We start from the raw sequence: 26,716 nt of genomic DNA, 5'->3' as shown, positions 1-26,716 counted from the left end.
TCGTTCATACGACACAAAGACACAATTTTGTTTTACGGATCATTTCGGCTTACAGGACTGGGTGGGTCACGTAAGAATATCGAATATAAAATATATTTTTATAAACAACTGGTAGCAAGATGATTTGAAGATAATTGATCATTAACCACATATTAACTAACTCTTTTGACCTGTTAATTCTTTTCAGCTCAATTCAACAGTGCAAAATGCCCATAATATCACTTTAAATCTATGGAAAACAGCAATAAGTAGTTTGACTTGTTTTGTGCAAAATGACATACATACAAAGTTTCGTCATAAAAAGTTCATTTTCTAGTAAATTATTTCTGTATTAAAATTTCCGTTTGTGTTGTTTTCGTTATGTATTGCAAACTTTCTCTCAGAATATCAGCAAATTTTAGTTTTCTTGAAACACCATTCTGCTTATGACTATTTTTCTGACGCTGGAAAACATGTGACCTGTACGATTTTATTGACTGCGGAGTACGACATGATTGGGTGTCGTTTTTTAAGCTGTTAACGTTCAAATAAACTTCAAGGAAACATGTTTTATGGTATTTCAAATATTCTTACTTCATTTTCTCCAATATTCATTTCTATAAATGTGCCTTGTTTTTCTAGAAATCAACGGTCAACGAATGTCAGTTGGTCACGCAATATATTAATGAATTGTGACGGGATTGTATAACGACATATCGTGATTTTTTATGAGACATGAATGCAAAATTTCGATGTGTTGGAGAATAAAAGACTAGATAAGAATGGTTTATACATCAGCGATCTCCAAAGAAGATTCAGAGTTGCGTAGTTCAGACGGGCACGCTTTGCGGTGCTGGTGTACTTATACGAAAACTTTAATGCCTTCCATCAGGGGATTCATTTTAGCATAATATAGAGCTTAATTAATATATTGAGGATATTCCTATATTTTTACTCTTTTTTGTTTTAATTGGTGTTTTCCATATTCTGCTTGACAAGTCTTCTACATGAATTGACGTGAATTACAGTTATTCCGTAATTCGCGAGTGATTGACTGATAGTGTAACATGAGATAAATAATGAAAATTATCCACGTGTTTATGAACATAATTATCTTGTTTTCCCCTGATTCGAAAAAGGAATAAACATTAATTGGAAGTTCTCGGTTTCTTACAAAAGAACAGTGCACGTGCTTTGATATATCGTATTGTCTTAAAACAGGGATATATGACCATAGCGACAGATTAATTTACTTATTAGCTTAATATTCGTGGTTGTATACACATGAATATGATAGATATAATAGACGTATACGTACATATAATAATTAAAAAAAACTGAACAACCGGAAGCTTCTGCATAACGAAATGAAGTGAGTTAATGGTGGTTTGCATTCGTGGTATCAAAATGGATTATTATTTGTAAGAAAACAACAACAACAACATTATTTTTGTATTTAAGAAAATGGATTAATTTGTTCCTTTTGTGCGAAGTATTTACAATAGACGACTGTTGGTATTGACAATAAAATCTGGTATGTATTTTATTTGTGGAAACTTTGGCGTGTTAATAAGCGCGGGACTCGCTTCTTTGATTAGTGATCTCTTAGTTTTATTTATTCAACGATGACCCAAAATTGAAATTAACCATTTACAGCAGCCGACAACCAACACATTTAACTTTGCACCATTTTAGGCCGGAAAATTTATGACAAAATGCATTTTAGAACTTATTTCACTCAAGCTCAACTGCCATAAAACACCTTGTATTTGTTGATTAACTTTCTTTTAATAATTAAATATATATTGATAGAATCTTCACCATACAGCATCCATAATACATTTACAGAATATAATCAAGTTCGAAAATTTCATTTCCATTCTAAGCATGAAGTCCGTGGACAGGATGCCGCCATATGTGTCTGGTACGCATTGTTGGATGCTATTTATAGCATTGACACCCGTCATGTCAGAGAACCTAACTATCAAAGTTGGTGTAATACTCGTGGACAAAATGTCAGAACCCTTCGATCTTCCCCGGATCGGACCAGCGTTGTCTATCGCCTTTGAAAGAATCCAACGCGATTTCGGAATCCGGTTTGAGCCTTTTTACAGGAACCACACCGGTGTATGCCCTTGGGAGCCGCCCCTTGGGATCCTTGCGGAACTGTACTATATTAACAAAATTCAGGCGGTGATCGGACCGGCGTGTTCCCAGGGAGTTGAGTCCGCCGGACGCCTGGCGCACTACCTCGGGTTGCCCATGGTGACCGGCTTGGGTGATCTAACTCTCCGCTCGTATCCGAATGACATGTTTAAAACTCTGACGAAACTTTCCTACAACATCAGGAAAATGTCATGTACGTATTAGTAGTCTTGATCAACACAATTCGTTTATACATTTTATATGAACTGAAAAATGTATCGTTTTCGTATTAACAAGAAGTCTTTATGAATGTGGTTAAGTGCTTCCTTCGTGTATCAGTTTAATACTTAAATTTAATTTTTAGCTGATATTACATGGGCAGAGTGCCTAAACCCTCAATATTTGAAGGGTATATTTACTATATTTAAAAAAAGTATTTAACCGATCTTCTAACATCAAACTAACGATAACATAAGTGACATAATGTAAAATACGCGTTTCAAATTTTTAACGTATGGAAAAGTTATATTTAGGGCCTTATTAAAGTAAACAATGAGAGTGAAAGGCCCGACATCCGCTACCACGCTTCAAAAGTTCTAATTGCGGCTATATGCACCGCGCAAGTATTTTTTAATCATTTACTGCGTTGAAATGAACTCATGTTTGTACCTGTGTAGTTCATGATTCGTTGATTCGTTAACGCAGACTCCATGTCGGCCGTGATGTCCGAGTACAGTTGGCGCCATTCCGCCATCATCTACGACGAAGCGTACATCTTATGGCGCGTGATCGGCGAGAATCTCGTTCTGGACTTTCGCGAAGTTCCGATTCTTGAACGACCATACGACATCCCATTTACGCTCTCCCCGGGGTTCGACTTTAAGAAAATACTGATGGAGGCGCAGAGAAACGCACGTGGTTTGTTTTATTTACTCTATAGTACAATACTGGTATAATTCACCCATTCATAGAAACGGTTCACTACTCGGACTTTTAATCCATTCATGCCTAGTGGACTCTCCCATCCTTCTAAATTGGATCAAGTTATTTCCAAAATTAGGGATGTCTGGTATATTTATGTCTAATTTTAGAATATTTCTTACAGAATTTCGTTTCAGCAAACAGTGTAGACCCTGATGTGACGTCGCAATATGCGGCGTCTCATCTGGGTTTACGCTGTTTGCCAAGGCCTTTTTACTAGACGCTAGGCATAAATGGGTTAAAAACAAAATCTCCAACAGAAATGGCGAGTAGACTCTAAGTTTTAAGGGAGATTATATATTTCCTCTGTTCATGAAGTATTGACAGAAAGAGTGGGGGAGAAAACTTGGCCCAGTAATACTTTCTATCCGTGTAGGGTATTTTAGTCTACGTACCATCTTTTCTTGAGTGTAAAACAACATATTTACATAATCCTTCAACACTGTCAGGGCGCGTAAAGAATGTGAAATGCGCATCTTGAGACATGCATAAAAAGGAAACATTGAACCAATGGTCACGTTTTTAATAATATAATTGCTAGAAACATAGTATCTCGCAAGAATCTGTGAAACTGCAACTTAAAAGACGCTGCCTAGCGAGGTGTATGCTTATAACTACATAATTTTGCTTGACAAATAACGACGGCGAACAAAACATAAAAAAACACATTTATCAAATACAGTAAACTTGCAAAGCATTTTATTTCTCGCCAGTTTTTATTCTCATCTGCTATGCCGAGACTTTCCGCGAGATGATGTACGCGGCTTATGAGCTGGGAATGACGTCAGGTGATTACGTATTCATTACGCTCGAACTTTTCCCAAGCGAGTGGATGGGGTTCTATCAGCAATTTTTGAGAGGTAAGTTCGAATTTCAGCAATATTTTTTTCCTTATAAATTGGACAGACTCTGAAAAAAAAAGAATTTAAAGGAAAAGTAGAAGCAAGAACATGATTCACGTCATGAATTTGAATTTAATGAAACTAGTTTTTAAAACGTATTGTTCTGGTGCGTAGACAAAGTATGTAGTGTTAAAGAACCTATTTGAATTAAAACTTCATTTATCAGAGACCATTCTCAAAACAAAGTGTTTTTGCTCACATTGCTCAAAAACATTATATTAAAAAAGTTCACAAACTTAAAAAAGTCGGAATTGTTTATGGCATTTCGGAATAAAAAAATGAAACACGAGATTTACGATACAACTGCACAAACGTTTTTGTTCGCCATTTTCTCCGAAAGCTTGTATACTGAGGTAATTTATAATTATACTTTTTGGGATATTACAGTTTAAGTTTTCGATTACTAAGATATTGTAAGTTCACGAAAACATTTCCCATATCTTTTTCGCGTAACAAACGCATTCAGGTGACAGCAAAGATGACGCTGTCACGATGGCGTATCGGTCCGTTCTGATCGTGACCTTGACCCAGCCTGACCTTAATGACTCGGATCTCGTGACCTTCTCGGAAGAGGTCAAACGAAGGGCGAAAATACAGTACGGATATGTATTTGGGCCGGACGAGCACGTGAGTGCTATTCTAAATATTTGTTTGGAATCCATTATGAAAATATAGCAGACTCATCAAATTGTTCCCTTGATGTGATGCCTATGTTCTATGACAGTAATGCTAAAACATTATATTGTAATGCTAAATCCAGCTGTATCGATCTACGTTGAAACATGTATTTTTCATTTTAAGTATAATCTTTTTCTCATTATCTTTTAGTCCTTTTCAAATTTGACAATAGCGTGTTATATTATTGCACAAATTGACATATTGTGATGTAATTTAAGTTTTAAAACGGTAATATTTGTCAGGAAATTGACACACAAAGATACGTTAGCCGGTTATCCCTAAAGCGACTCGCTCACAGATATTCGAAATAACTATATTACAACATTTTGTCACAGATTCAAAACAAAAAGAACGCGTTACGCAGGGAGCGAAATATCACTGAAAATACGTTCACTCATACCGAAAAAACATCATCGTGTGTGGATAAGCATCTTTTGAAATCATAAAATGGGTTAAAACGCGAAACGATTGAAACCTTTATAAAAAACGTTTAATTTTGCTACGGAATGTTGATTTCTTATATCAAGTATAAAATAGCCGCATGTTTATGGCAGTCTGGATGTCCGGGTAACGTTTTGAAACTTTTTATCCAGAGAATACTGGTTCGAAAACCACTGGTTATACACTTTTATTTTACTTTCTTAAATTCTATTCTTCTCATTATAATGGAGCTCTACAAATCCTTTGTTAAAATCTATCAATTAAAGGCATTTGCCATGTTTCCAAAATATGTCCCAATCTGTGAATACGTCCCTTTAAGTAAAGTCGAGAAATCGGAGAAGCTTAGATTGACAAATGTCAATACATGCACTGCTATTATTTAAGAGAATTTTCTTTTTTTTAAATGGAGAAAAAAATCAACATAATATGTATGTTATATTTTATATATTCAGGTAAATTACTTTATCACGGCGTTCTACGACAGCGCCCTCTATCTAGCAAACGTCTACAACATTACGTTGAGCGAGGGTGGTGACGTCACTAACGGACATGTCGTCTCCCAGAGACTGTGGAACAGTTCGTTCCAGGGTAAGATTCGACTGGCTCCTTAGCTCTAATCCTATCCCTACAAGATTCGACTGGCTCCTTAGCTCTAATCCTATCCCTACAAGATTCGACTGGCTCCTTAGCTCTAATCCAATCCCTACCAGATTCGACTGGCTCCTTAGCTCTAATCATATCCCTACCAGATTCGACTGGCTCCTTAGCTCTAATCCTATCCCTACCAGATTCGACTGGCTCCTTAGCTCTTATCCTATCCCTACTGGCTCCTTAGATCTAATCCTATCCCTACTGGCTCCTTAGCTCTAATCCTATCCCTACTGGCTCCTTAGCTCTAATCCTATCCCTACTGTCAAAACAAACCACGTTAAGATGATCATTGCAAATATTTTTTCTATTATTTATAGTTTTGTTTTATGTTTTATTTATTCATGGCAGGTATTTTCTTTTAACTTGTTCCATAAATTCAAAGTTTAATTGCTTTCCTTAATAAGAAAAAATATATAACTGAAAACCGATTGTATGATGCAACATGCTAATCAATAAGCACAGAGATATTTACGTCCATGGCAAATTTTCAACAGAAAATACAACACAGAATAAAAACGTCAACTCGTATCATCACAATTCAAATCCATTTACAATCCAAGACCCATCGAGGGTTGACCATAACACGACCGTATCTGACTTTAATTTTAATCCTCGCTCTGGAATAACAACGGGGCTTAATGCACGCGCGTAAAGTGTCGTCCCAGATCAGCCTGTGCAGTCCGCTTTTATGTTTTATTTTCGTTTAGATGAAGTCTCTTAATAGCGAAAATCGAGTTGAGGCGGAAAGTGTCGTCCCTGATTAACCTGTGCGGACTGCCCAGGAAAATCTTTGTTGACACGTCACGCACATGCATTAAGCACCGTTTTAGCAGAGCGAGGCTCATTTCTCAACGACGTACCTTAGTTCCACGTTTTATTGCCGCCATTTTACCGTGCAGGTCTCACGGGATCAGTGGCTGTTGACGAGATCGGCGAGCGCGTGGCAGACTTCGATGTGCTACATATGGTGGCGGAAGAGTCACTGACATTTAAGGTATCGAACTTTGGTTATTAAATAAGCATTGTTCTGGGAAAATTGTGCATTTTCGTAAAGTGTCGTCCGAGATATGAATCTAGGCAGAAAATGTTGTCCATGATTAGGCTGTGCGGACTGCACAGGCTAATCTGGGATAGCACTGACTGTACCCACGTGCATTAAGTCCAGTTTTCTTAGAACGCGGCTCAAATTGAACTGATGCTATATTTTCTGGTGGATAACGATTATAAGATGAGCCAGATTATCCAATGCCCCACCCCCACCCCCACACCCATCCCCACCCGTTTTACACAATTTGGACTGTCTGTATTATATCTATCTATACTATTCAATTTTCTATGCTATATGCAATTCTAGTCACAACTCTTTTTAATGAAACGTTACATCCAATTAGCAATATTTATTACACCATTACTGTCTTTAATTTGCCCATGCTTTAGTTGATCTGACTAAAAAGTGGGATCAACAACATTTTTGTTTCTCCGTTAATGCTTCACTTTATATTCACTCTAATGATGCTGTACCTAGATCAATATATTCATAATAGTAATTCATACTTTAAAAAAAGCTAATATATATCATGCAATACATCCTTATTTGTATATTTGTTAGCTCGTTAAGTGTTATCAATATTCTGTTATGTTCTGTTCTGATATTGAGCAAAGCGTCAGATCAGTGAGGCTCGATTGGTCAGCCCTGGTACTACTTTAATGTACCCCGGGTACTCTTAAGTATACTTAAATGTAACCCGGATATGAAAAATTTAATAACACGTACCCGGCCAATTAAGACTGTACCCATGTTTTATTCCGCAAAAGAATCCGATGTCGTTAAACGCGCTACGGAATAGGAAACACAATTCTTTATAAACAAAACCTGCCTCAACATGCTTTTTGAGTAGGATTTTCGATAATATAGATGCTTTTTTACAAAATATTGATAAAACAATGAACATACATGTAATTAATTTGAAAAAAAAAGCCGACAACGACCAATTTGCCGTTAGAATTCCCGGGTACGTTTCAGTAAATTTTCCGTACCCGGGTACATTTAAGTAGTACCTAGGCTGACAATGACCAATCGAGTCTCAGTGATTCGAGCCAGTATCGATCTTTATGTTCAGCGTGTTTCCGAAGATCTTTGAAATTAAAGCGATACGTGTCTTATTATAAAAAATCGATCTATAACAGATGTTTTTAGTGGTTAATCATTCTAAAGATGGTGACGTCACTACGGCATTGTCACCTCTATACTAAGACGCATCACATTCCCTTGGTTTGGGGAATTATGCTTCCGCCAAAGTAGTTCTGCGTAGGAATGAAAATGCTAATGATGAAAGAAAAATCGTTTTTATTGTGTGTTTAAAACGGAATGTTGTTTAAAGAAATGCTATTTAATTATGTTTAAATGTGATTTTGAATCTCTTTAAAGACTGATAGCGATTATCATAAGCACGATTACCTGACCTACTTTCGCTTTTCACTCGTAAAAGAAGGGCTACCCACAATGCCTTTCGCGTTAGTACACAGGTCAGTAAGACCGGTGTGTACACAATGTCAGTAAGACCGGTGTGTACACAATGGTGGTTTATACTACCACAGAGCGGCCATTATTCATAGATCTTTGATTTAAGGTCACATTATACTAAATAATTTCGTTATATAATTCAATGTAAAAGCGTCAACCTTATATGAAAATAAATGCAACATTTTGCATACAGACCCCATAACCACACCTTTTCTAAAAGAGCATTTCTAACTTAATAGATTTAATTAATACAAAGTTACGTCATGTTCTTTCCAAGGACGAACTCGACGCAAAACAAAATCGACTGTTTTTTAACCTTCATGTTTGCCGTTTACTGGCATTGTGTACACACCGGTCTTACTGACACACCGATCTTACTGACGTAGTGACAATAACGTAGTGACGTCACCATCTATGTATAGAATGGTTTACTGGTAAAATGTAACCCGTTTAAGTGCAGCGTTTTACTATAGTCTCTTTCTTTATCCTATTTCCGTGATTAAGAAGTGAACACCAATTTATGTCCTATCAATATATCCCAAATAATAATAAAAAATGGACAACTTTCTGAATTGAAAAAACCCCACATGCATTCGAGTAAAATATGTTTATTTATTTAGGGAGTAAAATATACCATTCTACGTATTTTTGGAGTGTCTGGCTATTAACCGTTTACTCAATTAACACCTCTTACCGCACTTAGTCATTTTTTTTCGTTAACTGTCTGTAATTTTCATCCCCATCAATCGATTCTTTTGATGCGTATGTTTAAGTCCATTATTAAAAGTTAGAAAATGGTATTTACTTGAAAGCATGTCCAATTAGTAAATTTCAGTTTATCTAAAATAAAACCTTTCTTATAAATAGATGAACAATTTGATTGACTGACAAATTTATTTCACTGTACTCTTATATTTCTTTTGGTCCGCGTATAGTTATGCATGCCATAAATATAGTTTATTTCTTCCTCTTTTGTCGTATAAATCATTACTGTCGCTTAGAGCATTGATGAATAAAACTCTGCCTCTTTTGTCGTATAAATCATTACTGTCGCTTAGAGCATTGATGAATAAAACTCTGCCTCTTTTGTCGTATAAATCATTACTGTCGCTTAGAGCATTGATGAATAAAACTGAAACAGGTTATTTAAAGTGACATTATGCGCATGTTTCATTGTTGAATTGAGCTGAAAAGAATTAAAGGGGCCTTTTCACATATTTTGGCATTTTTCAACTTATTCATTAAATGCTTTATATCGATAAATGTAAACATTGGATCGTAAAAGCTCCATTAAAAAATCAAGAATAACATTTAAAAAAGGAAAAGAACATTGCCCGGACCAGGTTTCGAACCAGTGACCCCTGGAGTCCTGCCAGAGTCCTGACGTAAAATCGCTTTAGCCTACTGAGCTATTCCGCCGAGTACACATACTGGACGTATTTTATACCATATATAAGTAATCTTCGTAGTTTCACAAAATTTAACGACAAAAACAGAACTCTCCAAATTATTCAATCGTTTCGCGTTGCAACGCTTTATAATTTTTAGGTTTTAAAATCGTCAAAAGATGCATATAATGGCTATATTAGACCATGGTAAATGTTCAGTATTACTGTTTCCTCACAAATATCATAACTAAAACGAAAATTTGCGAATCTGAAACAACAGTTGTTTATAAAAATATACATGTATATTATATTCGATATTTTACATTACTGTACAGTCCTCTAAGCCGAGCGGAACTGTCTTTTTATTAGGATCGGAGTTAGTGTTCGTGTGTCGTATGGACGAATCTGCACTAAAACTAAATTTAGATTCACATCGTACATGCATGATCAGTTGTCAAACGAAAGTACGGTTGATATTCAAATGCATTATTTTTCTCTTTCCGGGATATTGTGTTAGTATGTTGATGCTACATTAACAAATATAAGTGTATGTGAACACCAAAATGTACACAAAATGCACACCAAAAATAAACAACGGTTGCGATAGACACCTATAAACATAGCATATACTGTTAGATGCGAAAAATATCACTTTACAGTAAACTCATAATATACCCATCTAAATAACGTTCATTTTAATTATTGAACACCAACAAGTTAGTAATACTTGTCTTGTTTTTTGTGTGAAAAGGATTATTCTGATTCGCAAGAGTGGCCGGAAATCAGAAGACAGGCTTTATGTCACTTTATGTCACGGTCATATTTTTATTCGGGTAATGTTGCCCAGTTGGAGAGTCGAGCTGAAGATTATTTTTACATATGAGAAAACTACTGAAACATTGCAAAATATTATGTTTTCTAAATATTGTTTGAAGTTATTAAATGTCTGAATCTATATTAGCCTGTGTGGAATGTTTTCATTTAAATAAATTAATCCAAGTATATATAAATGGGACTTTTATGACACTATCACATAGGGATAGGACAGGACAAATTTTAAATATTAAATAAAGGCTCAACATGAAATCTCGATTTAATTTATAAATCTTTTTAGCTCCGTTATTTGAATTTACCACACACATTAAGAAATCAAAAATAAATTCTTTTTTTAATTGTGATGCATTTGTTTTTGCTTTAAAATGGTAAATAAACAGTTGAATATATTTAAGCCTATATACATCAATAACTGAATAAGTGAATAAAAGCATGCCATAAAGAACAACAAAAATATTTTAAAGGTCGGTTCTTCAATCAATATAACCTAATATCTGCATAGAAATGTCAATATTATTTTTCCAAAATTTACATAAGTTTTCGTGAATGGGTGAAAATGACTGATAGAATACATATTAATTGATACTTAAGTTAAAAATCGACGGTCTCCATGCCAATTATCATGAACAAATTTATATTTAATCAAAAGAAATTTGATTTTCGTGACGAATTCGACAATGTTTAATGCATATATAAAAATGTTGTGTTAATAACAATTACTTTACCCGGTCTCCGTACATTTTACTTAATGCCCATTTACTTACATATAAGGAAACACAAAAAAATGACCTATATACATTTTAAATTTAAAAAAACGACGGTCCTATTGTTAATTTATCAAAACGAATAAAAAAAACAGTTAAAAAGAAATGTTACTGATATATTTTCCAATATTTCACTGGAGGAATTATGATATTTAAAGTATACAGACAAATATGAATGTTTGCTAAATCTTATCATCAATTTGATCGATTGCGGCTGAGTGGCTTCATCGTAAGTAAAGCATGATTTACACCCTTACTGGGCGTCCGCGAACGTTCATAGCCCTGCACAGTTCAAGTGTCCCTCTATTCATATCGCACACTATTTGAATTTCTCGCGCAGATGGTGGGGCGATTCCTGGGTGCCACACTCCGATACACGATAGTTCGCAAGATTAACTGGGTCAATGGCCAACCACGCGACGTCCCGGTCTGCGGCTTCGTGGGAGACCTCTGCGTTGTCAGTAAGAAATCTAGCCACGTCCATGTCAGAATGGCCGAAAACACGCTGGTCAAAAGCTATAACTATCTTAAAGGGGCCTTTTCACAGATTTTGGCATTTTTTTTAACTTATTCATTAAATGCTTTATATCGATAAATGTAAACATTGGTTCATAAAAGCTCCAGTAAAAAATCAAGAAAAAAAATAAAAAAAGGAAAAGAACATTGCCCGGAGCAGGTTTCGAACCAGTGACCCCTGGAGTCCTGAAGTAAAAACGCTTTAGCCTACTGAGCTATTCCGCCGAGTACACATTCTTGACGTATTTTATACCTTATAGAAGCAATCTTCGTAGTTTCACAAAATTTAACGACAAAAACAGAACTCTCCAAATTATTCAATCGTTTCGCGTTGCAACGCTTTATAATTTTTAGGTTTTAAAATCGTCAAAAGATGCATATAATGGCTATATTAGAGCATGGTTAATGTTCAGTATTACTGTTTCCTCACAAATATCATAACTAAAACGAAAACTTACGAATCTGAAACAACTTTTTTCAATTTTGTCAATTTACCAAAGCGTGAAAAGATCCCTTTAATGGAAATACAAATTTCGACGTTTTCTTCATTTTTGTTTAGCTTGAATTTCAGCTAGGAATGTCAGATAGTTCTACATTAATGTGTTCATATTAAAGTTGATAAAACATACAAATAAACAAAAGAATGTACAATGCCGCAGCAAAGTTATTTTTCAAATTGTTTTTCCTTGAGACTGCGTTATACTTTCATTATTGGAGTGTATAATAACTCACATATTCAGACATTACACCGTTCATACATGTTCATACAATTACCATGTCCTTTGGAGTCTGTCATATTGCACAATATTGATCAGTGCTGATTTAGTTAAGCGACCATTTCACAGTATACTGTAGATTCACTTACGAGTATTTGCGTTGACATTTAATTTCTTGGAATCATAAATCTGGCATTTTCGTTTGATTTTAAATTCATTGATTTTTTTGATTTCTTGTATAAGACTTTGGACTTGAACGTTCGTTGGACATTGATTTCGCAGTTAAGAGGACCTAATAAAATCTCCGAGCATAAGTGTCGTATAAGATTTGTTTCACAGTTCATGCTTTGGAAAAAATATAAACATGGTCATGCGTTGGTGAGAGTTTGAAGATAAATAAGTTTAAGCTTTTAAAAAACGTTCTCAGTATTGTTTCTCATGTACATTTATATTGTTGTTGTTTTTTTAGACGAATCATAAACTTTAAATATGGGCAGTAACAAAGAGTATGTTTGACATGTCAGTGACTTCCGGTGTCGGCTTACCATGTGAGAGCATTTCACCCCAAACAGTTCTTAATTAACCATTGTAATGAGACAGCGGCTAGCATTACATCTCTTGGTTGTCGTTGTTTCAAATAATATCCAGAGGATGACGAAGACCTTTTGGGAGTCATGGTGACGACACCAATAGCAGTGGTAACCATGGTGATAATGGCCGTCGTTCTACTATTGTACAGGTAATACACTGTGTCTCACTACGCAATTTATTTTCTTAATAAAACCTTATTTACTATAATTGACTAAGCATTATTAGTTGGCGTTCAATGGCCACTTGTGAATTATCAGCATCCGCAAAGTAATTTCATAAGTAAGAGTATATTAATGTAGATTTATATGAGCCTTGTTCTGAGAAAACTGGGCATAATGCATGTGCGTAAAGTGTCGTCCCAGATTAGCCTGTGCGGACTGCAAACACTTGGGGGACACTTTAAGCACATGCGTAAGCACCGTTTTCCTAGTGCGAGACTCATATGGTTGTAATTTCAAGTGCACAACAATATCTTATCATGTAGCACTTGAAATAATGTTATAATTTTCTTCGTCAATCGGGCATTTTTTTGGCTTTCTGATCGCTACACATTACTAATGTATTCCCAAAGAATCAGAACTCAACAAAGTTGCTTACTCGTCGATAAGCAACAAAAACCCAGCAAAAAGTCGATACCTATTTCTTCAAATAACTAAGAGAAGTTATACCAGTTTAAGTTATACCAGTAATACCAGTTTAAATTATACCAGTTATACCAGTTAAAGTTACACCAGTTTAAGTTTTACCAGTTATACCAGTTTAAGTTATACCAGTTACTAGTATGCAAGTTTAAGTTTTACCAGTTATACCAGTTTAAGATATACCAGTTATATCAGTTTAAGTTATACAAGTTCGCGGCTTGGCTGTTGTAGGCGTATGAAGCGGCGGCACGCAATTGAGCGCCGGATGTGGCAAGTATCGATCAGCGAGATCGTCGTGCAGCGTCACATGACCGGAAGTTACTTTGGCTCCAAGATGTCGGCCTTCACGATTCCGTCGGTAAGTTGAAACACACCAACGTGATCAACACCAACGTGAATTTATACAGCTTATCCATAATCCAAATGCTGATCACAATAAACGACTGATGGCGTGATTACAAAACGCGAACTAATATATTATAATTTTATTTATTTCTTCGGAATTAAGTCGGATTTTTTTCTTTAAATCTTATTATAGAAGCATAATAAACGCATCAAAATTATACATTAATTTACTGAATATTAGTCTGTCGAGTAAAAACTGTCCCAGTTTAATTATTCTGAACCGTCTAAACGATTTTGGCTTGCGCTACCATTTTAAATTTAAATTTACCCCCTTCCCTGACCGCAATCATATTTAAAGAGAAACAATACAAGTATCCCCTTCCTTGCCAGATGAACAAGAGCGATGAAGGGCATCGGATGTACATCGAGATTGGCTACTGCCGCGGTCAGAAGGTCGCTATCCGCACCCTGCACGCCAAGTCGCTCGTCGTCACGGAGAAACTGCAGCGGGAACTCTATGACGTAACACACATATGTCTCACAAAAATGAGCTTTATTCTGGGAAAAACTGGGCGTATTTTTAGCATTTGCGTAAACTGTTGTCCCATATTATCCCTCGCAGTCCGCACAGACTAATCTGGGAAGACACTTTCCGCTTTTATGGTATTTTTCGTTTAAAAAAAGTATATTCTTGGCGAAAATCTAGTTAAGGCGGAAAGTGTCGTCCCTGAATAGCCTGTGTGGGCTGCACAGGTTAATCTTGGACGACACTTTACGCACATGCATTAAGCCCAGTTTTGCTAAAACGAGGTTCAAAGAATTTCTACATCCCGTGACCAATACGATCTGGTTTTCACATTTTCAAATTTTAACAAGGGCGTGAACTATCGATGCAAACATAAGTTGCCAGCGTGTTTGTTAAACAGTCTTAAACTGTATCTAAATCACATTTCGGAAAAACTTTCCCCCTAACCCTTTCCCACTTATAAGCAAAGTGAAAATGTGCAAAAAACAGCATAAAACCAGAACAGCCCGCGAGTAACACGCAGTCTGTTCAGGTTTATGCTGTTTTCTGCTCTTCAGTATGTAAGGTTTAGAGATCACGCCTTAAAAAATTGAATTTAGTAAGAAAGGTCTTCAATTAAATATAACTTACTAAGGGACTACACTTGCGTATAAATACATATCTAAGTGGTAAAGGGTTAATACATTTTAAGCACGCTTGGTCATCTATGTCTATCGCGACGGAAGAATTTGGTAATTGTTCGGAAATCGGTTTGTTTCCTTTAATGTCTTTTTTGTTCTTTAAGGTCGACACACGGCACTTAAAGTGAAAGATTTTAAGATTTCAATGTCACATAATTAGTAGGTTTATGCAGGAATTATTTCATTAAACTTTGAAAATCGTAAGACAATGTCGAGCCCGGCTGTTCTGTGGATTATCGTGGATTATCGTAAATTCGTGTGTCGCGTTGAATGTTGTGTGTTGTCATCATGAAATTTGGTTCGACAGAAAGAATAAAAATCCAAATTATTAATCATTAGATAATCGAAATCGAATCGGGATAAATCGTCGGATGTCAATTTCAGATGTATAGAACGTCACACCAAAATGTCGCCAAATTCGTCGGCGCATGCATGATAGCCGATGGTTGTCGTGTGCTCATGGAATATTGTGCGCGTGGCAGTCTACAGGTAAACAGTTCTTATATAATTTATTACTGGATATCCACATTTTTTTTTTCGAAAACCCCATCTGATCCATGTGTCTAAACGACGCCCAGCCAATTGTATCTACAAATTGTAGTTTCAATGAAATAATATAAATGGATAAGTTATGGGATTTTGAAAGGATTAAAATGGTTTTCTTTGGTATATTATGCTTATTTTCGCCACACAAAATCTAGCACATTCCAGTGTAAATCTTGTGTGTGTATTTATTTTTTATTTTTTCAAAATGGAATATACTTTGTTGTGCTTTGTATTTCTTGTTAGTCTAGTGTACATATAAGAAACATTTAATATTTGTATCGTGTGCTGCAACGGTAATGATCTTAATAAAATAACATCTAATTAACAATACGTACTGTGTTAAAACTCTATTAATCTGTTACAGAAACGAACCCCTAAGAAGCTTAAATATATAGTTACTTGAAATCAAAACTACATATTGTTATTCTGGTTCCTTATTTAAATACGTAATATGAATTTTATTGCAAGGGCTTGTAGATTTTGCCTTTAAGTGCTTTGATTGAACATTAATGGCACCTGTTGACCCATTTATGCCTAGCGTCTAGAAAAAAGGAATTGGCAAACAGCGTAGTCCCAAATGAGACGCCGCATGACGCGGCGTCTCAGCAGGGTCTGCGCTGTTTGCTTAAAGGAATTCTTGTAAGAATATTCTAAATATAGAAATAAATATACTAGACATCCATAATTTTAAATAAAAATTAATGAAATAAATTGATTCAATTTAGAAGGATGGGAGAGTCCACTAGGCATAACTGGATTAATATCTCGTTTGCAGGACATCTTGCAGAACGACAGCATCGACCTTGACTGGCACTTCCGGTACTCCCTCATAAACGACATCATTAAGGTTCGTCTACTCGCAGATTATAGTCGCATGTAAAACACAGCAAAGAGCCATAGAAGTGATTTACGATATGTGAAATAAATACAATATCGTCATTAGGCGTCAGAAGTGTGTCATGCAACATGGTAATTATATCATGTTCTTAAAATATGTTGTGTCTTTATTGTTAAAGGAAATAATTTTGAAATTAACTTCTCTTCCTTTGTAGCATCAAAATGTTAAGTGTAGCTCGTGTCACATTTTAGTATTCTATTTCAGAAATGCATTTGATATGTTAAACCATTACAATTTGTAAACATGTCAGACGCGTCAGAGAGAAGCCGTGTTCTTGCAAAACAAGGCTAAATTCATGTGCGTAAAGTGTCGTCCAAGATTATCCTGTCTGGGTGGACACTTTCAGCCTTAAATGGATTTTCGTTTAGAAGAGGACCTCCATTAAATGAAACATACCATAAAAGCGTACTTCACAGGCTAATCTGAGACGACACTTAAAGCCCGTGCATTAAGCCCAAAATGAGGCTCATACCTTGGCCATGCGATTATCTAAATGGGAACTGGTTTCGTTAAATATGTATGAGAAATGCATTTCGGCCTGTTCGAGTATAGGTAAATAAAGATATCGGTTTGATATGTGTTTGAGACAAACACCAATATATTTAAGACATACCTGAGATGTTTTTGAAACACAGCTCTATTCGAGACATGTTCAAGATATGTTCGATATTATATCTGATATACACCTTAAAATGTTTGATAGATTTTCGAGATAAACTTGATTCATATTTAAGACATACATTCGATACATATTCGAAAGAAAATAATAACAAATATTCGATAACATACTAAAACATATGTTACATTCTTTGGAGACACACATTCGAGACATATTAGAAACACATTTAATACACATAATCTATACATATGTTAAACACGCTCGAGAAATTGAAACACATTCGAGACACTTAGTCGAAATATAATTAAAACACATACTCGAAATACATTCTAGACACATATTCGTGATATTTCAAACACATTCTGAACACATATGCGAGACATACGCGATACACATTTGATACATACACTCGAGAGACCTAAACCACATTCGAGACACTTATTTGAAACATATTTTACTAACAAATTCAATACGTATTTAATACATATTATATTCGAGACATATTAAAAACATGATTGCACTTGGTGGTGTCAGGTCTTAACCATCATCTTAAGGCATCGGTAATTTAATACAAAATACTGTTCAACAGATAAAACAGGGTGCCGAATCAATGGGGTTTTCAGGGTTTTATATGCCGATATCTTAAGGCATAAGAATACATCCTTAAATACGTCTGAAATGAGTGACAAAATTTCACGTTGCGTGAAGCATAACCGTGCAGTACACAGGGAAGTTTCGAACAAGAACTATTTTAAATTTTTAAGTTATTTGAAAAACAAGCTCCACTTACCGGTTTGTTTACATCCATTAACGTGTAATTGGGAACCCCACAAAGTCACGTGATGCTGCCCCCTGAAAAGATAACCATTGGTATTATAAACAAATGGCTATATAATTACTTGTATATGCACATATAAACATCTTTACTACTTTTTTATAATGAAAATATCCGAGCAAACATTAATAGAGCTTTATGTGCGACCCATTTATGCCTAGCGTCTAGAAAAAAGGCTTCAATGCGGCGTCTCATGTGGGTCTGCGCTGTTTGCTTAAAGGAATTTCTGTAAGAAATATTCTAAATATAGAAATAAATATACTAGACTTCCCCTATTTTGGAAATAAATTGATCCAATTTAGAAGGATGGGAGAGTCCACTAGGCATAAATGGGTTAATAGAGCTTTATGTGCGACCCATACGTGCTATCGCCCCCAGGGTATGGTGTACCTGCACGCCAGTCCTCTACACGTGCACGGGAGGCTCACGAGCACGAACTGCGTCATCGACAGCCGTTTCCTACTCAAGATAACCGATTACGGACTGCCGGCGGTGTTCGCCGGCGAACGGGAGAAGGAAGGCGAACTCAATGCCGACGTCGTGTTTAACAGTAGGGCATACTTGTTTTTCGTCGTTTGCAAGAATATTTGTCGCGTTCTGAGAACACTGGGAATAATGCATGTGTGTAAAGTGTCGTCCCAGATTAACCTGTGCAATCTGCACAGACTAATCAGGGACGACACTTAACGCTTTTATGACATTTTTCGTTTTAATTTTAAGTCTCTTAGCAATAATCCGATTTAGGCGGAAAGTGTCGTCCCTGATAAGCCTGTGCGGTTTGCAGTTGCTAATCTGTGACGACACTGTACGCACATGCATGAGGCCCAGTTTTCCCAGAACGCGTCTCATTTTTGAGTCTCGTCGTTCGAAAAATGGTCTTATGACATATATAGCCAGAGTGGCTCCAGACAAGGCTGCGCATTTGCAAAATTATATCCACACCTATGAACTCCCCTCAGAGCAAAGGGATGCACAGGCATATCTGGAGCTACACTGCTCGCCTTGTTATGAGAAAACTGGGCTAAATGCATGCGCGTAAAGTGTCATCCCAGATTAGCCTGTGCAGCACACACCGGCTAATCAGGGACGACATTTTCCGCCATATCCTGATTTTCGGTAAGGAGGGAATTTCTTGAAACTAAAAATACCATAAAAGCGGAAAGTGTCGTCGCTGATTAGCCTGTGCGGACTGCACAGGCTAATCTGGGACGACATTTTACGCGCATGCTTTATGCCCCGTTTTCTCAGAAACTCATTTTTGCACGATGCGGCTCATTTTTTCATGTGATAAACATTCCAAACACAGCATTGTCCTTATTTTTTGCGAATGTTGTTTTACAGCATTTTGGTTGTAGATAATGTATGCAATTACATTAATTGGGAGTCTTTAGCATTGAAAAAAAACCATATAACTTGGGGGTCTCTAGTATTGAAAAAGGCACGTCTTAAATATTTCGTTGGCTACCATATGGCGTTAAATAATTGGTTGTTTTCACTAACACTGGCGACCCTTTTTATGGAAAATACTCTTTATTTATTCTCTATTCGAAGGTGGGTGTAAAAATTCTGTATTCAATCGTTGTCGCTAAATTAATTATTTCATTTTTCTTATAGAAAAAAATATTGCATATAGGTTTTGACATTTTTTGTCATCAAAGTGCCTTATTATAGTGGAAAATAACTCGTGTCCGAAACCAACAGAGTATTTGGCGACCGACCTAGTTTCTACATAATATTATGTCATAAATGTCGAAACAATCACCAATTTATTTGGTTTGATGTTTTATTCAGTGTTGTTACAGAGCAGTCTATTTAATAATCAGTATCCAATATTTTGTGAATATATAGAAAGTTAAAAATATGATGTGACTTTTGAATTACATCCATTTTCAGAGTTAATGTGGACAGCCCCTGAACTATTACGTGACATGACGTCATCATTTGCCGTGCGACAGTCCCAGACTGGTGACTTGTATTCATTCGGCATTATTCTGCACGAGATTGTCACGCGTGAAGCGCCTTGGGACGACACCGGATATACCAAAATGGGTATTTCCCCTACTGACAAGTGGTTGTTACCTGTGACTCCGCACAGGCTAAACAGAGACGACACTATCCGCCTAAACTTGATCTTTGCTGAGAAGAGACCTCCTTTCAACGAAAATACCATAAAAGCGGAAAGTGTGGTACCTGATTAACCTGTTCGGACCTTATTTGCGTCGGTCATTTTGCTTGTCGACAGGGACAGTAATTCCGGTACTTGTAGTTCCATATTTAATTAAAGTTATACATAGTTCAATCGTCATACAAAACCAACTGTTTAAAACAAATATTTAAAATAAAATTGGTAATGATTCAGGAAAAGTCGCTATGATTGTAGCTTAAACCTATTTATTTTTAGCTCGATTGCATCGAAAGACTTAGGATTATATAAACGCTCTTGAGTCCGTATCCTGGGCCTAACCAGAACTTGGTGTCTTTGGGGGAGATCTAAATAACGCTCGCTCGGTGGGATCGAACCCATGACCTCCCGGTCGCTAGGCGGACACCATATCCATTACACCACGGCGAGCTTAAATCGTTGTACTACCCAGTCATACCAATTGCTTACGTACCCTTATCAGACATCTAAAACTTGAACATTCAATGGGATACAGTTTAGCACAGAAGCGCGTACACGAATATGAGCAGACACACATATGGTGAACAAACTATCAAGTCGTTCTATAGCTAAGTGTCTGTTCGTCCGTGTTCTCATTTTTTTTCTCCACATATCCGTTCACCTATTATTTGAGTCGTGCTCTGAGAAAACTGGGCATAATGCATGTGCGTAAAGTGTCGTTCCAGATTAGCCTGTGCAGTCCGCACAGGCTAATCAGGGACGACACCTTACGCCTAAACTTGATTTTCGGTAAGGAGGGACTTCATTGAAACTTAAAAAAAACATAAAAGCGGAAAGTGTCGTCCCTGATTAGCCTGTGCGGACTGCACAGGCTAATCTGTGAGATACTTTACGCACATGCATTATGTCCAGTTTTCTCAGAACACGACTCATTTTTTTCCAGAAATAGTTAAACAGCTGATAGAGAGGCGTGACGGAGTGTTCCGACCGACGTCATCACCGGAAACTGAGTGCCCGTTTGAACTGCGCATGCTCATGGAGCAGTGCTGGTGTGAGGATCCAGATTTGCGACCTAACTTCTCCATCATCGATCACAAGTTCCGCAAAATCAGAGCGTATGTTAAATAAATCCGACAACTTTTCATCATTTCTGTGCAGTGTTCACCAATTTTTTATTACTTTTAATACGCTTTCTTTTTTAGTATTATAAAAATCTGTCTTGCTTGTTATCAGTTATAATTTGACTACACACGCACTTAGTGTAATTATTTTAGAAACGAGTACATGCATGAATGTCATGCAATACGTGCATGTTCAAGAATTTATTGCTGGTAGCATGCACTGTGTTTCCTGATTGATGAGTTTCAATTTATTTCCGGGTTTTGTTCGATATTATACATGACACAAAGACATTTAAAAGTTGATAACACAATTATTAAGTATTAGATTTTTATTACCCGAAGTGGTATGTTGTATGACACAAATGCTCGGTACTTATTCAAACAGATATCTTTCACTGTGTTCAGTAATGTCCAATCGATATAGGAATCACTTAAAGATATTAAAACCCATATTACTGGATGACTTGTACTGCGCGTCACTAGCGTGTGTGACGTCATAACGCGGCATTCAAATTCGCGACGTCATGACGTTGATGACGCATACTCGTTCGGTGTTTATTCATGTGCAGAACACACCGGTAACTACAGAAAAGAACAGGCACACATTCGACCAATAGCATGTTATAATTGAGCAACATAAAGACACGCGTCTGTGTTTATACTCTACATTAAAAATAAATATGTTTTCACTGTCATTAAATGACGCTTAATGCTTAATTTCTATTTATGGAGGTTCCCTTTGATGTAATTAAGAACATACACATTCACTTACACTGACCACTACGCCTGTTTTCATAGAGGCAAGTCTGGCAACCTCCTGGACAACCTGCTTGAGCGGATGTCGCAGTACGCGGACAATCTCGAGGCGCTCGCAGCCGAACGCACCAAGCAGTACGTCGAGGAGAAGAATCGCGCAGAGGAACTGCTGCTTCGTCTGCTACCGAGGTAAAGCTGCTGCCTAGTCTGGTACTTATGTAAGGACTTTTGCAACCAATGAAATAACAGCTTCTACAGAGGTGACATATTTTTTCGGGCTTCTACCGAGAAAACAAACAGCTACCCCTTCATGAAAAGACCAACTTAAGAACTTCTTCTCTGAAAGAATTGCGGTTCCGTCAGCTACTGAGATAACTATTGTTCCGTCTGCTACCGAGCTAAAGACTGCTGATCCCTATGGTACCGAGGTAAAAACTGTTGCTACGTCTACTACCGCGATAAAAAAATGTTTCTACGTTTGCTACCATGGTACAAACTGTTGATCCGTCTGCTACCTAGGTGAAAACTGTGGCTCGGTCTTCTAAAAAGGTAAAATAAAAACTGTTGCTCGGTCTGCTACCAAGGTAAAAACTGTTGCTCCGTCTGCTACCAAGGTAAAAACTGTTGCTCCGTCTGCTATTTATGTAAGGACTGTTCATCCGTCTGCTACCAAGGAACAAACTGTTGCTCCGTCTGCTACCAGGGTAAATACTGTTGCTCCGTCTGCTACCTAGGTAATAGCTGTTACTTCGTCTGCTACCAAGGTAACACTTGTTGCTCTGTCTGCTACCAGGGTAATTTTTTTTGTCTCCTTCTGCTTTCATGGTAAAAACTTTTACTCTGTCTGTTACCAATCTAAAAATAATCATCACTCTGCTACTTATGTAAGAACTGTTGCTCCTTCTGCTACCAAGGTTAAAACTGTTGCTCCGTCTGCTACATGGGTAAAAACTGTTGACCGTTCTGCTTTCATGGTAAACACTTTTGCTCTGTCTGCTACCAAGGTTGTTGATCCGTCTGTTTCAAAAGTAAAAAACTGTTGCAACTATTACTTTGTCTGCTACCAGGGTTAAACCTGTTGCTTTGTTTGCTACCAAAGTAAAAACTGTTGCTCCGCCTGTTGCAAAGGTAGAAATAGTTACTCCGTCCGCTGCCAAGTTAAAAAACTGTTGCTTCCTCTGCTTCCTTGGTAAAACCTGTAGTTCCGTTTGCTTCCAAGGTAAAAAACTGTTGCTCCGTGTGCTACAAATATAACAACTGTTGCCCCGTCTGCTACCACTGTAAAAACTGTTGCCCCGTCTGCTTTCATGGTAAAAACTTTTACTCTGTCTGCTACCAAGGTAAAAACTGTAGCTCCGTCTGCTAACAATGAAAACAATAATCTTAACTCTGCTACTTATGTAAGAAATGCTGCTCTGTCTGCTACCAAGGTAAAAAAAACTGTTGCTTCGCCTATTACCAAAATAAAAAGTGTTCCTGCATTTGCTACTACAATAAGAACTTTTTCTCCGTCTTCTACCAAGGTAGCAACTGTTCCTTCGTCTGCTACCAAGGTCAAACTGTTGCTTCGTCTGCTACCAAGTTAAAAACTAGGAGATTTAAGAGGTTACAGCAAATATTAACCTGTTAATTTTTGTCGTAACCGGTTAATAACCGGTTTAGCGAAAAACCTTAATGCGCGAACTATCAACCTATGTGAGCAATTTATTTATAAATCCAATATCCCTAAAAAAGTGCAACATTTCTCTTGAGTCATTTAACCCATCATTTATTTTGCTCAAACGATAAAGGTGATTATTCTGAGCGGTGTCGGTTTGAAACAGTCTAACCACCCCAACAATTGTCAGACATATTCACAACACACATTTTAAACAATAGCATGATAACTAAAACTTAATATAATCAAAACAGAATACTAGTACACAATTCAATTGGCTTGAGTATTAAAAGCAGTAGTTTAATATTACTATTTATACATACTGTTGAAAGTTGGTATTCACTTTTGAAACGGTTTCTGTCAGCTCCTTTATAATGTCTGTATCAATTAAGTACATATCATGGAAGCTTATCTGTTACATAATTGTGGTTTCTGTTTTGTTTTTAAGGTAAATGTTGTCAACAAGGTTTAATGATCGAGGCATAAATATAGAAACATGTTTGAGATTATGCTATAAATCATGCCAGATCATTTATAAATATAGACATGGAAAAGCTGAATGCATTATTTTGTACGAACTTTTTTCGGCATGCTCAAAAACAGAAACCGAAAATAAATCGAACTTTCGGACATTACGGTTTTGGAAGAATAAGTATTCAGCCCGCCGTTTATTCATCGTTTCAAATGTGTTTGAGCGACACACATATAAAAAAGGTTTTAAACATCGATACTCTACCCGAACAATTTAATAATAAATATTGTGGGAGATGGTGAGAGCTCTTACAGTGTAACCGCTTCAACAAATTATTTTTTATTCAGTCAACGGTATCGGAATAATGAAGACGCTGTACGTTGTCATAACAACCGGTGTCCGATGTTGGCACATACTAATCAGTCAATTATAGCATTAAAATAGGCGTGAAAGGACTTAATTACGTTCGTATATAAAGTCATATTTCAAAGAAATTGGTTATTCACATGATGACACTTTTTATTATACCTCACTTTTGTTTCAACGGTATACATCAATTACCTCGGGAAGGAATATACGGCACCCCTCATCTGCCTATGATATGCATTTATTATAGGATTAGTTATCTTTATAAGTACTCTCGTTGTCGGAAATTAGCAGTATAACACCGGAGTACATAAACAGAATCATTAACCAGTTAATACATAGCTTACGGAAATTTACTCCAAAATAATGAATAGTTTCTCTTCAAAAATATCCTATTAATTACATCAACATCTGCATGAAAGGAAATATGTCGTTTTATCACCCAGCATCGAATCAGTATATCAAAATATCAACTTATTATTGATAAATGAACACCATGTTGAGAGTACGTTATTATTGGTGTACAAATTAATGGGGATAAGGAGCAAACGGATACTTTCTCTAAGAAATCTAACTACCTGTAGTGGTAACTAGATATATATATATATATTAATAACATGTATGTTATATGCCTATATAAATAACATCGTAGGAAAAATATAACTTAACGGTAAACCTTACATTTAAGACATGTTTTAGTTTTCCAACCCAACAAACCAGACATAATGAAACTTAAAAACATTGATGACAGTACCTTAAATGTAACTTGCTCCTTGTTTTGTGATAATAGGTATGCAATCAAATAAATGTAACTTCATCAAATGAAATCATTAAGTCGCCAAACTAGTTTTCGTGAAATAAATTGTTAAACAAAATACTTTTTTTTCAAATGTATCTAATTTAAAGTAACGTATTGACATTTTTTCGTTACTTAAAAAAAATACTGACACAAATATACTAACAAATATACTGTGTGAACTATTTGTGAATAATTTCACTTGAAAGGAAATACTTTTTATTTGTTTTGCCTTCACCGGTAAAAGAAGGTTTATTCAATATATACAATAGACAAAAATTCCATGGGTGTACATGATCAAGTCATAATAACTTATATAAAGGCATGTCATGTGATCAGTATTGGAATTCATAAGTTGATAAATAAAGTACCATTACATGAACAGGTCTAAGACATTTTTTTGGGAGTACAGCATTAAGAATCTATTTAAAAATTAATGCGATAACTATCACAACAAAACAACTAAGACTAATCTACTAGAGTAGAGAGCGAGAAGTCAAGTTTGGGTAATGCATTATATACAATTAATCATAATAATATTTATATAAGTTTCTTTGACTAAATACTTTATGTACATACACAGCTAAGTTTCTGTTGGTACTTGTATTATCCGATTGCATTAATTCAATAAATTTTATCATGTTTGGTATTGTCCAGAAATATTTGTTTAAATACAATTTCCTAATATCATCATATAATGAACATTCTAATAAATAATGATATTCATCCTCAAAAACATTGCAATTTTGACATGTTCTATCTTGAAAAGGTATAGCTTCAGGTTTATGCCATCTGCCTGATTCGATTTCTAATCTATGTGATGAAACCCTTAATCTACACAGATCAGATATAAACTTATCTATAATAACATTTTTTAAGTAAGGTTGCAATTCAAATTTACAAAACTGCCTGCAACTTATAAGAAGACGAACCAAAACTGATGTCACTGCGATAATAAGGCTTAAGAAATGAAACGGTTTTTAGCTCCACTGGCCAAAGGCCAGCGGGGCTTATGTCATGGTCCTGTGTCCGTCGTGCGTGCGTCCGTGCGTGCGTGCGTTAACTTTTCCTTTAAACATCTTCTTCTCCTAAACTACTGGTCCAATTCTGATGAAATTTCTCAGGAATGTTCCTGGGGTGAACCTCTTTCAAATGTGTTCAAATTATGCCCCTGGGGTCATATTTGACCATGCCCCGGGGGTCACAAAATTGAAAATTGCTTATAT

At 36.2% G+C, this 26,716-nt stretch overlaps 1 protein-coding gene across 1 annotated transcript in view; it reads left to right on the top strand.

Annotated features, from left to right (window-relative positions):
* The first annotated feature begins 1,944 nt into the window (after positions 1–1,944).
* LOC127878245 (atrial natriuretic peptide receptor 1-like) overlaps positions 1,945–26,716 on the top strand; it is a 32,609-nt gene continuing 7,837 nt past the window's right edge. Inside the window, exons 1-16 of the mRNA XM_052424764.1 lie at positions 1,945–2,338; positions 2,830–3,042; positions 3,819–3,965; positions 4,474–4,634; positions 5,579–5,714; positions 6,677–6,771; positions 11,628–11,748; positions 13,168–13,258; positions 13,983–14,109; positions 14,487–14,618; positions 15,687–15,791; positions 16,624–16,695; positions 18,579–18,750; positions 20,094–20,249; positions 21,266–21,437; positions 22,242–22,388. Coding sequence (XP_052280724.1) covers positions 1,945–2,338; positions 2,830–3,042; positions 3,819–3,965; positions 4,474–4,634; positions 5,579–5,714; positions 6,677–6,771; positions 11,628–11,748; positions 13,168–13,258; positions 13,983–14,109; positions 14,487–14,618; positions 15,687–15,791; positions 16,624–16,695; positions 18,579–18,750; positions 20,094–20,249; positions 21,266–21,437; positions 22,242–22,388 — 2,441 coding nt within the window. The remainder of the gene's footprint in view (positions 2,339–2,829; positions 3,043–3,818; positions 3,966–4,473; positions 4,635–5,578; positions 5,715–6,676; positions 6,772–11,627; positions 11,749–13,167; positions 13,259–13,982; positions 14,110–14,486; positions 14,619–15,686; positions 15,792–16,623; positions 16,696–18,578; positions 18,751–20,093; positions 20,250–21,265; positions 21,438–22,241; positions 22,389–26,716) is intronic.

Source organism: Dreissena polymorpha, chromosome 4 (genome assembly GCF_020536995.1).
Source record: "Dreissena polymorpha isolate Duluth1 chromosome 4, UMN_Dpol_1.0, whole genome shotgun sequence".
Taxonomy (NCBI): Eukaryota; Metazoa; Mollusca; class Bivalvia; order Myida; family Dreissenidae; genus Dreissena; species Dreissena polymorpha.
Note: the sequence above shows the minus strand (reverse complement) of the source record. Positions and strands in the feature narration are given on the sequence as shown.